This window comes from Diadema antillarum, unplaced genomic scaffold (assembly GCF_040938485.1).
Source record: "Diadema antillarum isolate AM-2024a unplaced genomic scaffold, OU_Dant_1.0 seq00001147_RagTag, whole genome shotgun sequence".
Classification (NCBI taxonomy): Eukaryota; Metazoa; Echinodermata; class Echinoidea; order Diadematoida; family Diadematidae; genus Diadema; species Diadema antillarum.
The window spans coordinates 80822-98113 of record NW_027271959.1 but is presented as its reverse complement, the minus strand read 5'-3'; the positions used below and the strand labels follow the sequence as shown (position 1 = coordinate 98113).

At 37.6% G+C, this 17292-nt stretch overlaps 1 protein-coding gene across 1 annotated transcript; it reads right to left on the bottom strand.

Annotated features, from left to right (window-relative positions):
- Positions 1-270: 270 nt before the first annotated feature.
- On the bottom strand, positions 271-15442 carry LOC139744227 (uncharacterized). Its single transcript, XM_071654670.1, has 11 exons — positions 15266-15442; positions 9352-9375; positions 7582-7812; positions 6941-7109; positions 6468-6601; positions 5071-5322; positions 4396-4533; positions 3362-3715; positions 2975-3150; positions 897-1136; positions 271-411 (listed from the first exon to the last, which is right to left on the bottom strand). The coding sequence occupies exons 1-11, from the start codon at positions 15327-15329 to the stop codon at positions 271-273; spliced, it is 1923 nt and encodes a 640-aa protein (XP_071510771.1). The 5' UTR covers positions 15330-15442.
- Positions 15443-17292: the final 1850 nt, after the last annotated feature.

The following is a 17292-nucleotide window of genomic DNA, read 5'->3' as shown; positions in this document are numbered from 1 at the left end:
TAATTTTGAGAAGATATTTCAGAATAAACTGAAATATCATCATCAAAAGCTTATTGATGAACGATTCGGAGGGTGTCCAAATTCGTGTATAACATACAAATATTTAGATGAGCAAATCCAAAGCCTTAGTAATCGTAACAATGTTGTCGAAGTGTTTGGATGCAATCTTGACATACAAGAAGGAACCGATGTCCAAAAGATATCAACACAAGGCGGATACAGGGATAAAACTCGTATTGCGTAAGAGGGCTGTCACTGTTCCCCTAAAACTTACCCACTCTCTATCAGATCTCGGTAACTCCGATCTGCTGGGTCTGGAGAAGGCGTCTCCCAGCAACGCTCGTTGAGGATGTAAAGATTCCTCATGGATGCGATTGTAGTGCCGAGGTAGATGGTATCGCCTTCAAACACCTTGATAGTTTTGATTTTTTGAACAATTGATTTGGAAATCAGTCGAGATAATTCCAAGACACAAGGATAACAAAATGAAACGCTACCGATTTACTCTACAAGAGGCTGAAGGTACCTCGTGCCAAATCTTTACTATATCAGGACTGAGTATTGTGGAGCAACATGTCACAGAAACTACCCAACTTCCTGCTCGCTCATTCTAGTGAGTTTCGAAATCATCAAGTATTTGTCATTACAAAGTAAATGATCTAAGCTACCATCTTCATCACAAACTACTAACAAACGATGAAATATTTTCCTCGAATAAATTTCCTTTTAAATAATCATGTTCTCCTGATCCGAACCAATCAAATCATCACCTGCATAAGACGTTTATGGATGTTCATTGTCTTTCCTCAGTCGTATTGTGAAATCATTATCACCATACACACTGTGATCATGACACTTACTCATGATTGCAATTAGCACAAGCTGATGTAGTATACCTGTGGTGGGGGAGCATGTTCCGGCAGAGCTACGTCGAAATTTTGACTGGTGAATTGTCGAATGGCAATGCTGAAATTGCCAAGGCCAAACGCCTCTGTGAAAACGGACACAGACGACTGGGCGATATATGAGATGTGGATGAGCTGCCTGCGCCTCACCGTGCAATTGACAACGAAGCTCTGCATAAGTCCGCTCACATCCTCAATCTCATTCGTGAAGAAAAAGTTCTCCTCGTCACTCTGAATACAAAAAATATATTTGTGTCAGGGTTATGAAGGTCCCCTTAAATAAGGGTTGCATGTGATATCGATACACAGAGCATGCCTGAACCAATGGTCTATAACTTGTCACCCTCTTTTATTCATGCTGCAGGTCAGATCAAGGTCAGATGAAATGACATGGGGTCAACATCCATCCCTGTCTATAGAAATCGTAAACAGATTATCTGAGTTTTCTTATACACGTTGTCCTTCCTGCAATGTATAAGAATATGTGTTGTTTTGTTTACAGCACTGAATGATTAGGATATTCACATTTCAACACACAGCGCATTGACAAGAACAAATTCAGGGAAAGACGTTACATTTCCACGACTGCAGTTTATGTAATTTGGGGTCTGGTAGTTTCCATCTCACATTACAGGCAGCGATGGAATGACAATAACATGGAAGATTCACTATAACTGGGTTAATTCAAGACCAGACGGTTCAATTCTTTGGACAGACAGTTAAAGATGAAGAGTAGCATGAATGAAAACGTTCACCTTGGCAGAATAAGTAGTAATTACTAGAATTTGTTTTGTCTTGTTACAATAAAAGAGATGCCTGATAATCAAATTCAAATTCAAATTCAAACTTTAATTTTCACCTTTTTTTTTTCAACGGAATGTACAAGAAACAATATGATAAATTTGACATGCGAGTCGTTGATAATAAACATAGCCAGACAGGGACAAGAACGTGTTCTTGTCTGCATGTTAAGTACAAAAAGAAACATACTCTATTTAAACACTCTGTGAAAAAAAAAGTGGATGTACCAACTCAAAAGACTATGCTTGTATCACGTGGGTACCTCTGAGGGAAAGGGGGAAATAAGGGGGGGGGGTGAAAAGCTTACAACTACAAAGAGTGCGGGAGACTGGGAAAGTCGGGAATAGAAAAAAAAAGGAAAGCAAAAGTGTGAAAAAAAAGGAACAGAAAATAGGGAGAAGAGGAAGAGAGAGACAGAAAGAAAAACCTAAATTATTTTGATGCATACACCAAGAGTCAAAGCCCACAGAGACAATTAGCCAAGCGTTTTCGAGAATGATACAGAGCTGCTTTCCATCGGAACAGACTGTATTAACCGTGAGGACACGTATGGAATACAAAAATACTATACGCAGTAAAAATGGTCGATGCCTCTCCAAGAGAACGCAGCCTATAGTGAACAAGAGGAGATAATGCCATGCTTACGAAATACATTAAATTTATTCGGTTGCTTTATAAAACTTCAAAAGAAACATCTTCAATCTCTTTTAAAAAGAATTCAGTGACGGTGCATTTTTCAGGTCCATGGGAAGGGAGTTCCATAACCTTGGACCTGCATAAATGAAACTCTGATGAGCAAGCACGGTTCTTAATAAAGGTAAATGAAATTCATTTGACTGTGTGGTTGGATATCCATGGTATGTCCGGTTACGCATAACATGGAGTTAAAAATAAACGGGAGGCAGTTATTATTATAAGTATACATAAATTGCCCTAGTTGAAATAAAAACAAATCTTTAATTCTCAGAATCTTATTATCAAAAAACAAAGGATCTGTTGGAGAATATGGAAAGGTGTTACAAATAATGCGAAGAGCCTTCTTTTGTAACAGTAGAACCCTATCCAATTATAAATGATGGGTGTTTCCCCATACTAAAATTCCATAATTTGGGTAATATCAAAGATGAATACAATGTAAAACAACGAATGTTGAGGAACAACGAACAAATGTTGAGGAATAGACAATTTTAGTCAATTAATAATCTACACGAGTCTTGTCAAATACTTTTTCGTCGGTACATGTTACTGCCAGACTTTATCATATTTACCGCTATGCGCGTTCCACACTCTTCGAAAGATGTTGAAAGGGTGACGTAGTCAGAGTTGAAAGCGTAACCATAGCAACGAGAATCGGAAAACCGAATTTGGCTAGGAGCTGAGATTCGGTAACTTTCCCTTTTGAGGAGTATTTCCATTCTGCCGTTGTCACACGAGACTTTCGGAGCTGCCAGTGAGAAGGGAGAGAAAAAATAGAATTAATGGTACATAGAGACAAAGAATGACATGAAATCCAGCAGTCACGATATTTCACAAAACATAACAAAATCACCTAGTAGTACTGATTAATGTTTCACGAAGAAGTTGATGTGCTACTTATGATAATTTGTAATGACGTGTATGAATACCAAGATAACAAAGTGGTTCTCTCTGATTACCTTCGAATTGGTCATCGCAGGGTCCGAAATGGACGTCATCCACTCCTATGACGCTACGCTCTGGAGTACCGACCACGCCTTCGAAGATGAAATGTCCCTCACCCAGCCCAGAGGTTACCACCCTAGCTAGTTTCCAAAACGCTCCCTGGTCACCCCGCTTCAGCCAGATGAGCTTGGAAAAACTTTGATTGGTGAAGTAGAGTTTGAGAAAGGAGTGGCTGGAGACCCCCGGCATGATGAAGGCGAACCGTAAACAGGTGGCAGTTGTGCTTACAGTGTTGGTATAAGGACTTGTGAAGTTAGCTCGAGCACCAGTATCCTGTGTTGTGCCGTTGATGAACATACTGTAATCTCCTAGCAGAGAAAGATAGTACAATGAAGGAGTTAATGAATGCTATGAATCGCAGATAGTTTCTTCGATCCGGTAGCTAGTCAAACCATGCACCCTTAACCACAACCTAACTGATTATACCTCCCTTCCCACGTCTCTGATGGCGAACGATAAACACGATATAGAGCCTGCACTTTCCTTCGTTAAAATTCTTTGTAGTATAAAAGAAAGACAATTCAATCGGTTTCAATGGCTCATGGGAAGAATGCTCAGAATCTGGAATTCCGGAACACCAGAAAATCAATTCCTCTGGCGCTCTGAAAAGAAAAAAAAAGCAATTCTTTCTTCAGGAATACCAGCTGTTGCTCAGGTGCAATGTGTCCCATGGTAATGTTATTTCAGTCCAACTATTGTTTAGCAAAAAAAAAAAAAAAAAAAAAAAAAAAAAAAAGCTGCTGAAAACTGCTTATCCAATGAAGGCGAGCCAATGGAGTAAAATGGAGTCAAAAGGGGCCTGAGCTTTCGATCCTAGCAGAATCTTCGTCAGAGGCAAAATGACCAAAAGGTCATTTTGCCTCTGACAAAGATTCTGCTAAGATCGAAAGCTCAGCCCCCTTTTGACTCCATCCAACTATTGTTTCGTAGGTTTATTCGGTAACCAAAAAACAGTGATGGCTGAAATAAACTTGGCATTTCCTCTTACCAATAGACGGACCATTCTCTGAATGTCTACTGACGTTACGTGGCAGTCTCAGCCAATCAAAATCGTCCTGAAAAGCCTGACTCCACCCACAAAGATTGGAGCCAAAGTTGTCGAAATCACAAGCCCATTGTGATGGATCTGTAGAAAAAGAATAATGTCACTCAGCATAGGAAAGGTGTAGATCTTGTAACGTTATAGTATACGTGACGTATGTAGTTGGCTTTAGACATTTTGGGGCCGTTGGACCAAAGAAGTAATGGTAATAACCTGCTGAGATAAAGTGAACCAAAACTTGACGAAGTCGTTTCACTGATAACTTCATATGACATTATTTGACTGCCTAATGAATTGCTAGACGAGAAATGTGAAAATATAATCCTGTTTCTTGTACGGTAAGACTCATGTATATTAAAGCAGTTATTTTTTTGAAGAGTTACTAAAAACATTCTGACAACACGAAGACATTCACTCACAGGCCCATACAGAAAACAGAATCTCTGTTACATTGGCTTTGGTGTTAAACTCGAGCTATTCCTTATTGTGGAATCCATGACAACAAAGAAGGCGTAAAAACTTGTCAGAGAATCTGAAGTAGGCCCATAATCAATAACTAAAGATGATCCCTTCTAAACTAACGCGCGAATACGTTGATAAAACCCGTTTACAAAGTCTGACCTTTTAGAGACGAGACCACACAAATATCATAGGCATTGGAGAATGTCCGAGGACCGACGAACCGGACTGCTCGTGAAGTCTCGTTCATGATTGCTATGACGTCACGGGATGTTTCAGTCAAGTATATATCTCCATTGTGCCAGGTGAGTCCATAGAAACCACTTCTGGTCAGTAACAGGGTCCTTTCGCCACTCAATAAATCCAGAGATTCGATCCTGTTGGCTCCTTCATCATGCCAGTACATTTTCGTTCCTATACATGTAAGCCCGGACAAGAAGGAGGTAAATTACAGTGACACCATCCTGTATACGACAAATACCGGTAGGGGTACTCTTAGCTTATCTTTCTGCTAAAGTAAATAATAATTTATGTATATATATATATATATATATATATATATATACATATATATATATATATATATATATATATATATATATATATATATATATATATATATATGTGTGTGTGTGTGTGTGTGTTTCTATAATATATATATAATATTATCATATATGAAGAGCTTGCTTCCAAAAGGCGCTAAATCCAAAGAAAAATGATAGATTTAGCGACTTTTGGAAGCAAGCTCTTCATATATTATTATATATATAGACATAAAGAACTGTCTACAACTTTGTTGCGCACTGAACACCATAGGAACACTGCGGTGAAGAGGATACAGATCTGGGGTCCGTTTCATTACTTTTCGCTCGTAAGACACACTGAGACTTCATGAAATGGATTTGAAAGTATCACCCATGTGAGAGAATTTGGAAATTCGGAGATTTATTTTAATACTTTTATTATTATTACTTCATGAAACGGACCCCTGGATTGTAAGCAGGATACCAAGGGTTCACAGCCAGTTCCCTTCTAATAAGGAAGCATGTTTTACCCTCTTTGATCCCTCCTGACTGGCCAAGCTGGTGTGTAAATAGGTATCTATTGTAACAATAATGTAAAAATGGCATGTCATTCGAGGAGAAATCTTAAAGATAAGTACGCTATATAGATAGATAGAAAGATAGACAGACACTAAAAAAAATAAGGGCATGGCCTAGTATCTCAATATATTTCCGGTCTATCCTCCATAGCGCAACAGGTAAGAAAAGGAAATCTGCGTGAAATTCATTTCAATTAACTTTTATGGTCACACCAAAGTGCCCGGATGCTACCTGCAGATGGAGGAGAGAGAGGTAACGGAAGTCGCTGAACTTAGCAATACGCCTGAGAGCCTGACCTGTTTATGTCCAATGTCCACACAGATAGTGTGTGATTGTGTACGCGCAAATATGACATACCGCAGTAATTATCATAAGTCATATTTATGCAAATACATTATGCAATACTTGGATGACATTGAGTTGTTTGATATTGTAGAAAAACAATGCTGTACAAACCTTCGCTGTTAAAAGCGAGGCCACGAATGTAAGTGATTCGAGTGTCGACAACGTTCTCGGGTTCAGCGTTGAGGGCGTCTATGCTTATCCTTTGAATGGCTCCTGATGGGCTTTGGACTCCCCAGTAAAGTTCTCTGGAAGACAGCAAACCAAAACTTACTCACTTTCACAATAATTTGAGTCTCAAATGGACACTATCCATCAGCGCTAAGACATTCCGAGGCTAAGTTCTTTCACCCCACTGGGCACTAGACCAAAAATTCTACCCTTCGTAATTTATTGTTGTAAATCATAATTGACGTTATTCCTTTAAGAATAAGATTTTTATATTTTCCTGTTTAGGAGTGAAACTTTATGCCATTGTTAAAACTTGCTATGACCTCAATTAAATGAATCAAATAATTCACTTATCTTTTTTATACTGTTAGCATAAAGTAAAATCTTCTACAGTGAGTAAAGTCCTACGGACCCACCTTCTTATAGGATTAATGGTAACTCCGTATGGTCGCCTTTGTGGTAAAGAAACTAAAGTTCTTCTTCCAGATCCATCGTAATTCACTACGGCTATCTTGCCAGGAGAGGAATAGTAATCACTCCAGTATACCTTGGACTCGCTGGGATCGACTGCCACTCCGTAAGGTTCTGAAAAAAAATCCAGAAAAATCATCATGTTATATATCTACTTATGCAGAACTATAACTAGTATCAAGATTTATGTCATATAAAATGAAGTACAACCACTGTGACAACAGTAATAGATCTTTAAACAACTTAACAATGAAGACGTTTCATGCATTGTTATGCTGGCATGGTTTATCGCATTTTTGTAAGAGAAATGACGAATACACACACAATCATCATCATCATCATCATCACATACACAACTGCTAATGATGATTTCACCCCATGCTAATTCAATTAAAGGACAGGCACCCGGATATCTATAGAAAGTTGGACAGCAGGAGATTTTCACATTTTCACACCTCTCAGAAGAGTATACAGTTTGTACACTCAATTATTAAACTATTTGTTATTGCACCCTTGAATGAAAAAGGAGAAAAAAATAACACCAAAATCGAAACGTAAAGTTTGGCGAATTTTGTGGCCATGTCACCTCTTATGTCTGTGGAAACAATGATAGTAGCGTCTGATCCGTCGAGGCGAGAGCTCTGTATTCGTCCTGGATTCCCCCCGTACGTCCAGAAGAGAAGTTGGTGAACAGGGTCATAGTCCACACTCCACACGTAACCAGGGTTCCAGAGAGGGAGTGCGGTATACGAGATGTCCCTGATGTTAGAGGCGTATATTGCTCGTCTACTGTAATCCCCTACCAGCATGAACTCATCTACACATCAGTGAGATGGATCAGTGTAGGAAAGACGAGGAAACAGAATGCAAGCATGTTAGGTGAAGGAAATGACAGTTATTCTAGTTATTTCATGTATCATTTTGCAGATAGGGAGCAACAAGTGCTTGGATTTGCACCTTGTATAGACAAACGTGCAATGCATACACGCGATAAAAAACTTGGGATAACAATCATTATTTCGGGTATTATGTATGATATATACTCGACCAAAAAAGTAAGTTCCCCCTAGCATTTTTGGATATATCTCAAATAGTATTTGACCGATTTTCATAATTCAAACGGGAATGGATAGGGAATTTTATTAGTCATAACATGACTGGCATATCATTGCCACCATATATCATTATTGTGTGAAAAATGCGTTTTATGTCAAAATGCATGGGAACAAAAGTTGCACTTAAGGTTATACTTATGAAGTATATTGTGTACATTTCCTATGCAAGTTAGCGAATGACCTTTTTAAATTGTAATGTAATTCTCAGGAATTTCTTTAGGTACAATGTGCTCCCCAATTAAACAGATGTTATGCATGCTTTTTATTATAAAAAAAAAATAGGTCTTTTCAAATGAAAATGTTGGTCGAAGCCATGTGCTTTTTAATTCCAGCTTGGGTTGATCACATTAACGTGCTTATGGCCATTTTGCATCATGCCGCGTCTGCAATTTTTTGAAAGAGGGAGAGCTGGGGTTCTGGTTAAGGAGGTGGCCAGGAGACTAGGGGATTCGCCCAATGCCATAAGGAAACTTAGAGCAAAGTTTCAGGAAACTGGAGAGGTCAAAGATCTGATTGTTTGATTCTACCAGTTAATGCAAATCACTAAAGTGAAACTTTTTTTGCATGCATTTTGACATAAAATGCATTTTTTTTCTCACATCAATAATGATATCTGGTGGCAATGATATGCCATTCATGTTATGAGTAATAAAATTCCCTATCCATTCCCGTTTGAATTTCCAATTATGAAAATCGGTAAAATACTTTTTGAAATATATTCAAAAATGCTTGGGGGAACTTACTTTTTTGGTTGAGTGTAAAAAAAGTGCCATTCTGAACACGACACGACGAAAAATGGAAGAACTCGAAAATTCATGAAACTAAATATGTTGAAAACTCAAACAAAACATGAACAGAGATGGGCATGAGGAGACTACATCTACAAGCTCTGCTTATTTAGTCCTCTCCATTTCCAACAACTTTGATTCGGTATTTGACATACAAGTCACAACATTTATTCTATTTCAGTTTATTTCCTAATAATTTAATTGATTCAATCGTTATACTGTGTTTTTTTTTGTCATTTAAACGTATTCAAATGATCTATTGCAATGACATTTTTTCTTTAAAATGAAATAAACGAAATGAAATGAAAGAGAAAATATAGTGGTCTAATGTTAATTGCCAGCTGCTTTGCTCCCACCATAATCGGAAGAAAATATAAAGAGGGGGAGAGGTGTAGAGGGATAAATAGAATGTCGAAGTGCTTGATTCGTACTCAGGTCACATGATTATCTTACCTCCCAAACTCCATCGCAAGTTCCCTGGTGGGTTGTCATTTCGTGCAGATAAAGAATAGACGTGTGGAGAGAGGGAGAGAGAGGAACATAGAACGTCAGAAGGAGACTTGTGTATCACCCCTAAATGTAATATCAACGCTAAATGTAATATCGACCCTAAATGTAATACACCTTAAAGCCCAAACAAAGTTCTGGTACGCCTGCAAAAGTTGTCAAATTTCGCTCCCAAATGTGAACGTATGCTTAGGAAATGTGCAGGATAACGATGTTATTTATATAATATTGGATGGCCTTGAGATTAATACAAGGAAATATTTTGCTTAGCGAGTCCAATATTTCCTTGTATTAATCGAAAATAGGACATTCAATATCATCATTATTATCCTACAGAGGATTTTAGCAAAGAATGTTTTCACTCAGGCCTACCCTTTCTGTCTCCGACTCCGAGTGCTGTTCCTACTGTGTAGTGATCCTGACATGGGGTATGGTACATGTACACTCTTCAGTGCAAGTTAATCCACTTCAGTCTCTGATAAAACAGTGATCTATGTATCCAAGGTAGCCGTCATGTTACTGTTTAGCTAATTAAGACCAGAATTAGATGTATTTGTATCCGAGATCTGAGAAAGAATTCACGTCATATCTATACCGTAGATCGTGAAAGATCGAATTAGGCTACTACTACCACAACTAGTCCTACTGTGCTGTATATAACGTATTGTACACACGTACGTACATGTACAGTAACTGTAATGACATCGCGCATGCAAATGCAAGCGCAGCGGCGGTGGCCGGCTACATTATATCGCGCGCGGGCTATCTAGCAGTAGCGCTGAGCATGCAGAGCTGCAGATCAATCGTCGCCTTGCGCCTGCATGCACAAAAAAATGCAACTTGTTTTCATCAAACCTAAATTTAACTTCCTGTTATGAAAGTGATATTTTGAAAAATTGTGTGAAAAACAATTTCAACTAATTGATATATGAAATGTGTTTGTATAAACACAGAATTTTAGAAGAAACGATATTCTAGTTAATTCGTGATTGACCAATCACAGATGTTTTTACTTCTTATTTCAGGTCATCTCGTATATATCTCAACCAATCACGGTGCAGTTTATTAAAACTTTGGGGAATCCCCCTCTTGCCGTCCAATATTTTAAATATTGGTCGCCTCGGCAAAAAATATTGGTCGAGTTCAACAAACTTTTTAAGTAGGTTGGAGGTTATGAGGTGCGTCGACAAAATAACACTTGTATTTGGGCTCTAAAAATCCTCTGTATAGATAATAATACAAGATATTGGATGGGTAACGACGAAAATGCGAAATATTAACCAAAAAGGTTCAGTCTCAGATTTTACCCGAATGGGGTCAGGCTAAACTCGGACTCGGGGATAACTCGGCTTCGCTTTAACGGTGGGATGAGTTGTAATGGTTGTCCCTCTGTTTGTACAGTGTTGTCCTATGGGAGCGGCCTGTATAAATTAGCGCTTCGTGTTCTGGCTACTCGCAGTAATGGTCCGAGTTGTTACAACGCGCGCATCAAAAACCTCTTTTGCGCGCATGCAAATGTGCGCCTATCAAGCGCCTCTAAAACAATCAAAGGCGCTTGATAAACAATAACAAAAACTCCACAGACCGCGCGTCTCAGCAACTGAGGAGCGCGCGCTGTCATTTTTGTTTTGTTTTGTACAGGATTACGTTAGCACGCACTTTCCTGTCCATTCAGTTAGGCCTCATTTGGTATTATGCAGTGGCCAGTGGAATGTGGCGATCACTTACTGCGTGCGAATTGTCTGAAGTAGGGTCGAATTTTTCCCGAGACCGAGTTAGTCTGGAGCCTTCTGGAATAAAAGTCGGTTTTCCTACTATTATCATTTTTCTCAAAATACTCCAAACCGACTCATCATTCCGGCAAACCGCGTCAGCCAGGTAAGTTTCTTAGTGGACTCTTTCGATATATTGCAAGCAAAAATGAAATGGTGCGAGACGGGTTCTCAAGCACTTACCGAAACTTAGTTTTCACTTTAACCCTAAATGTAATAACAACCCTAAATGTAATACATTTTAACGCTAAATGTAATAATCGAGTCAACCCTAAATGTAATACATTTTAACCCTAAATATAATAACTGGAGACAACCCTAAATGTAATACATGTCAACCCTACATGTAATATCGACCCTAAATGTAATACATGTCAACCTTAAATGTAATATCAACCCTAAATGTAATACTTTTTAACCCTAAATGTAATATCGACCCTAAATGTAATACATCTTAAAGGTATTAGCCCACATTTGTAAACCTGCAGCAATTGGTCTCATAGTTAGCATGGAGTTTGGGTATGATTGCAGTAACACCTGTACAAAATTTCGTTCCAATTAGTCCATTACTTTCATAAAAATAAATGAAAATGCACCGTATGCATGCGTATAACGCTCGCTAGCTCCGGTCCACGTACGTACTACATGCATGCGATACATGTGTAAGTTACATGTACGTAGCTAGCCCGCGCTCGTAATTCGATTTTGGGTCGGGTTGACCCGGTCTGAAAATTGATTTTAAAACGATGATTTTCTCTCTTTTATCGAATGGTATAGACAAAGAGCAACAGGTGAGGTATGTTACTGTTATAACTTGTATTTGAAGTCATATTGGACCTGTTTTATGCAGTTTTGATTTTCGTGGGTTTGCAAATGTGGGCTAATACCTTTAACCCTAAATGTAATATCGACCCTAAATGTAATACACCTTAACCCTAAATGTAATAACAACTCTAAATGAAATACATTTCAACCCTAAATGTAATATCGACCCTAAATGTAATAGGGGCCTATATCTTAACGCTAAATGTAATATCGACCCTAAATGTAATACATCTTAACGCTAAATGTAATAACAACCCTAAATGTAATACATTTTAACGCTAAATGTAATAACGATCCTAAATGTAATTCATGTCAACTGTTAATATGATACATCTTGACGCTTAATGCAATTACCACCCTAAATGTAAAAACCTCATTATAGAGAGTGTAACCAACGCAGAATATCGGGCAAAAGGTCAGGGGGTATATGAAAGGGATATGACGCAACTTCTTATAGCACTCTTGAAAGAGCAGCAATAGCTGCTTAGATTTGTTTTTGTTGTTTACTCAGGTAAAGATCACGCAGTCTTATTAATTCCTTTGTTTGCTGCAAAGTTAATTAGGTATATTCGACATAGTTGTTCTTTTTAATCTATACCTTTATCATACAATCACATAAACATTTTGTATTCCAATCTTCATTCAGTGTTCACGTTTGTTTAAAGTTTTGATGAAAAAGAAAAAAAATGGGCAAAAATTCTTTGCAAGGAAATTCTGAACATGAATAATATTGCTAGAAAAAAAAACATATACCTACTGATGAAACGGGATGATAAAGCGAGTAGATTGAGAAAATTAGAAATTAGAAAGATTTAGAAAGATTTCGCAAATTTTTTGACGAACCATCATTATCTATGTAATGTTTTCAATGACGAAATATCTGTCACACATTGACATGGCAGCAAATCACTGTCCGAAATATTAGCCTCATGACATTGTTCACGACTCCTGGTAATCACGACTATACTTACACGAAACTGGGACAATAATTGGTCTTGGGGAGGGTACACGAAATAAATTTAAAAATGCCAGTAAAGCAAAAAGAAATAAATGTCCTTTTTATCATCTTTGAGTCACCATTTATATAATGACTTTCCTATGATATATGAATGTATGAGTAAGGCAAACTGACTTAACTTTTGCCCATTTTTTTTTCTTTTTCAACAAAACTCTAAGCAATAATGAACACTGAATAAAGATTGGAATACAAAATGTTTATGTGATAGCATGATAAAGCTAATAGATTTAAGAACTATGTCACATGGACCTAATTAACTTTGCAGCAAACGATAGATTTAATAAGACTGTGTGATTTTTACCTAGGTAAACAACAAAAACAAGTCTAACCAACTATTATCATTCTTTTAAGAGTGCGAGAGAAAGTTGCGTCATATCTCCTTCGTATACCCTCTGACATTTTGCCCGATATTCTGCGTTGCTTACCCTCTCTATAATCAGGTGTATACATTTAAGGTCGTAATTACATTAAGCGTTGAATATATTATGTTTGATAGGGTTGACATGAATTACATTAAGGATTGTTATTACATTTAGCGTTAAAATGTATTACATTTAGGGTTGTTATTACATTTAGCGTTAAGATGTATTACATTTAGGGTCGGTATTACATTTAGCATTAAGATGTATTACATTTAGGGTCGGTATTACATTTAGGGTTGAAATGTATTACATTTTGGGTTATTACATTTAGGGTTGAGGTGTATTACATTTAGGGTCGTTATTACATTTAGGGTTGAAAATGCATTACATTTAGGGTTGTTATTACATTTAGGGTTAAGGTGTATTACATTTAGGGTCGATATTACATTTAGGGTTAAGATGTATTACATTTAGGGTCGATATTACATTTAGGGTTAAAAAGTATTACATTTAGGGTCGATATTACATTTAAGGTTGACATGTATTACATTTAGGGTCGATATTACATTTAGGGTTGACATGTATTACATTTAGGGTTGTCTCCGGTTATTACATTTAGGGTTAAAATGTATTACATTTAGGGTTGACTCGATTATTACATTTAGCGTTAAAATGTATTACATTTAGGGTTGTTATTACATTTAGTGTTAAGGTGTATTACATTTAGGGTCGATATTACATTTAGCGTTGATATTACATTTAGGGGTGATACAACTTGTTCTTTTGTACTAGGCTCTGTGTGGTATCATTGCACTTTACATGAGAAATTTACCCGTGTTGAGGAAGTAACGTTCTCCTGCATTTTAGCAACAGTATAATGACTGCTTGATAACACAATAAATCACCTGCAGGTTTCTCTTAATAGTCGACAGGTTCTTAAATTTGATTTACAGTTGCCTCTTTAATCTTTCAATGGGACTTCCTTCATGAAGTAGAAATCACTGTGCGAACGACAGGGACATGTTGTCCGTACGTTGAGTAAATTATTACATGGCGTAAAAAGGAGAATTACATGTATTCCTTTAAGAAAGGCAAAACAGAACTTCACACACAAATCGGAAGAGTCCTACAACCACATTACGACACGATAATATCAGTAAGGTGCCTTAGGAAGCCCCTAAAGGATGAATTACAGCTCATGACAATATTTAAAACCTGATAAATCCTTTGAACAGATTCAGTTAAACGTCTGTTTTATCAGTCTTTTCGTCTTTTCTTCTTTGTGACATATTAATATCTAACTGGCAATTATCTCATCCAGAGTACTCCACGATACCCATACTCACCGGTCAAGGGATATCATGAACTAAGAAAACAAAGAGAGAAAAGCTAAGAAACGGACAACGCCTCTTACACGCTGAAACCTATTTTACAGGACCATTTTTTTTTTTTTTTTTTGGAAAGCGCGAGTCAAAAAAATAATCTATCATGTATCCACTCATCTCTCCATTGATTTTGCCACGTCTGCATGGAAAAACATCAGCAAGCACTTGGATGATGTACACTCAGTAATAAAACTAGTCACGTAAAAAAAAATAAATCCATGATCGATATACACGTATTATTATCTCATAGCACCCAATTTTAGGAAAAACCTTACAACTGCCATATGAACGGCTGGTTTAACGTTTCAAAGTCATAAAAATATATCAGGTCTCATAATATTTGTATCTAACATCTCTTTCTCCCAAATAAACTGTATATAAAAGAAACTAAGAATCTTAGAATAATAACTTATGATTCGATTAATCAGTTTGCGCTGATGTACGAAATACTGATTAAAAAGATTACAGCCTTTTGCAGCAAAGTAACACGATACTTACCTTGAATGCATGGACTACGGAGGAGTAGAAAGAGGAAAGTTGTGGCAAAGACTGGTGTAAACATGTCAACTATGCCGTCTTCTTCTCAACACTGATGAGTCGTTAATTTTATCAACTTCAAATGACCAGTAGATATCCCGATGTTCACCGATGTGTCTCTTCGCATAAACTGATTTGCTGCTCGCAGTATTTTGTAAACTGATAATGAGGTTGGTGGAGGCGACCTCGATGAACGACGATACTTCTTGTTGAGATGTGCAAAGACAATCTGCTACTTTTGACGAAGGGCGCAGGTCTTTATGGTTCTCATCCCACAGAGCTTCTGAGTTTAGTGCGGATGGGTAGGTATGGAACGCCATGTGTTGTAAAAGTAGGAGATATCAAACTACTGATCACGAGGTGTTTGCTCTGTGCAAACAACAGAAAACTACTGATAAGAGGTCTCCACTCTGCACGAGTAAAGGAAAACCTCTGATTAATAGGTTTTGTTTGTTTGTTTGTTTGTTTGTTAATCTGCACCTACGGCGCGAAACCTTTGATTAGCAGTTTCAACTCCGTTTCATTGCTGTTCAGAGGTTGTTGGGTTTTTTTTTTCTTATTGCTCGGGCAAAGTATAATTTATACTACTGATCAGAGCGTCTTCTTTGCTCAGTAGTTTTGCGTTGTTCGCGCAAAGTTAGAAGCAATGATCAAATTCTTATATTTTTCTTGTAAAGTGAAAACCGCTGATCAGTAGTTTTTCTTTTGCTAGCAAAGTGCAAAAGCCTCTGATCAGTTAATATAGTCTCTCCCGCGTAGCTTAAGTTAGACATAAGGATCACTTTTCCGTCGTCGTCGTCGGCGTCAATGATTTGGAGTACCCTTTCTAATTTTCCACGGCTTTTACTATGACCATGAAACTCACACCACATGTAAATTACCTAAAGGTCCCGGTCAGGTTCGAAATGGGAGAGGTCGGACAAGGTCAAATGTCAAAATATCAATGAACTTGCCCCTGATTAGCACTGTATTCATACTAGGTGTTACAAAAAAACATTTCCCACTTTTGATCCTTAATAGTTTCAAAAACTATATATCAGATAACACTGACATTGATAAGAGCAATAGCTGAATAGTGTACAATTTTTGTTGGCAGTAATTAAAATATGATAGCATAAATCAGTTTCATTGAATTCAAGATTTAGTTCTAAGTTTTTCAGATTTTGCTCTGTTTTTTCAACCCTCTGTATACAAAATTATAATTTTGCACACGGGTCAATTGGTGTATATGGGAGTGTATGGTTAACACCGTGACAATGGTCCTGAACAATGGCCAGGATTGGAATGGTCTATTACATATTCATGAGAAATTCCACTTTCATAGCTGGTCTTTATTCATCCTATAATGAGTGTATGCAAGCACATGAAAAACATGTGTAGGCAAAGAAGGCCCACGAGACCGACACTAAGCAAAAAAGGCTCACGAGACCGACACTAAGCAAAGAAAGCCCTCGAGACCGACAGTAGGCAAAGAAGGCCCACGAGACCGACAAGATAAACAGCGCCATCTACATGTCAATTACCTGTACAGGGTGTTCCATGAACGGAAAAATAACATACTGGCGGATGCAATTTCGTCACGCTATCAAGTGAAAGATGGTAACCATCTACATAATGAACGACATCAAATGTATTTCAACATACTTCCAGGGGGCAGGTATGTCATGGAGCGACATTGTTATCAATTAGAAAAATAAAATTGCATTCTTCATGCCCCCCCCCCCCCCCAAAAAAAGGGGAAGACAAAAAACACATGGTCAAATGAATTGATAAAAGAGGACAAGAACGATGTATGGATTAATTTTAGAGCTTTGATAATGCCACCGTGCTACTTTTAATAGGCTTTCCTAGTTTTTAGCTAGAAGATGGACAGGATGTACTTTTTACCTCTTCTCTTTCTCTATTCACTATTTTCTTAGGCTATATTAGATATCCTACCCCCGTGCTTAGACGTTTTGGAGTAAGATCTATTTGTAATTTTTTCTGTA

Bases quoted from the DNA above. Each gene is read 5' to 3' on its own strand.
- LOC139744227 (XM_071654670.1), bottom strand. From the start codon at position 15,329: ATGTTTACACCAGTCTTTGCCACAACTTTCCTCTTTCTACTCCTCCGT. The intron at 1,137-2,974 runs GTAAATATGATA...TTTTGTATTCAG, and splicing joins AGTGTGGAACGCGCATAGCG to AGTGACGAGGAGAACTTTTT. The intron at 412-896 runs GTATACTACATC...AAAACTATCAAG, and splicing joins AACATGCTCCCCCACCACAG to GTGTTTGAAGGCGATACCAT.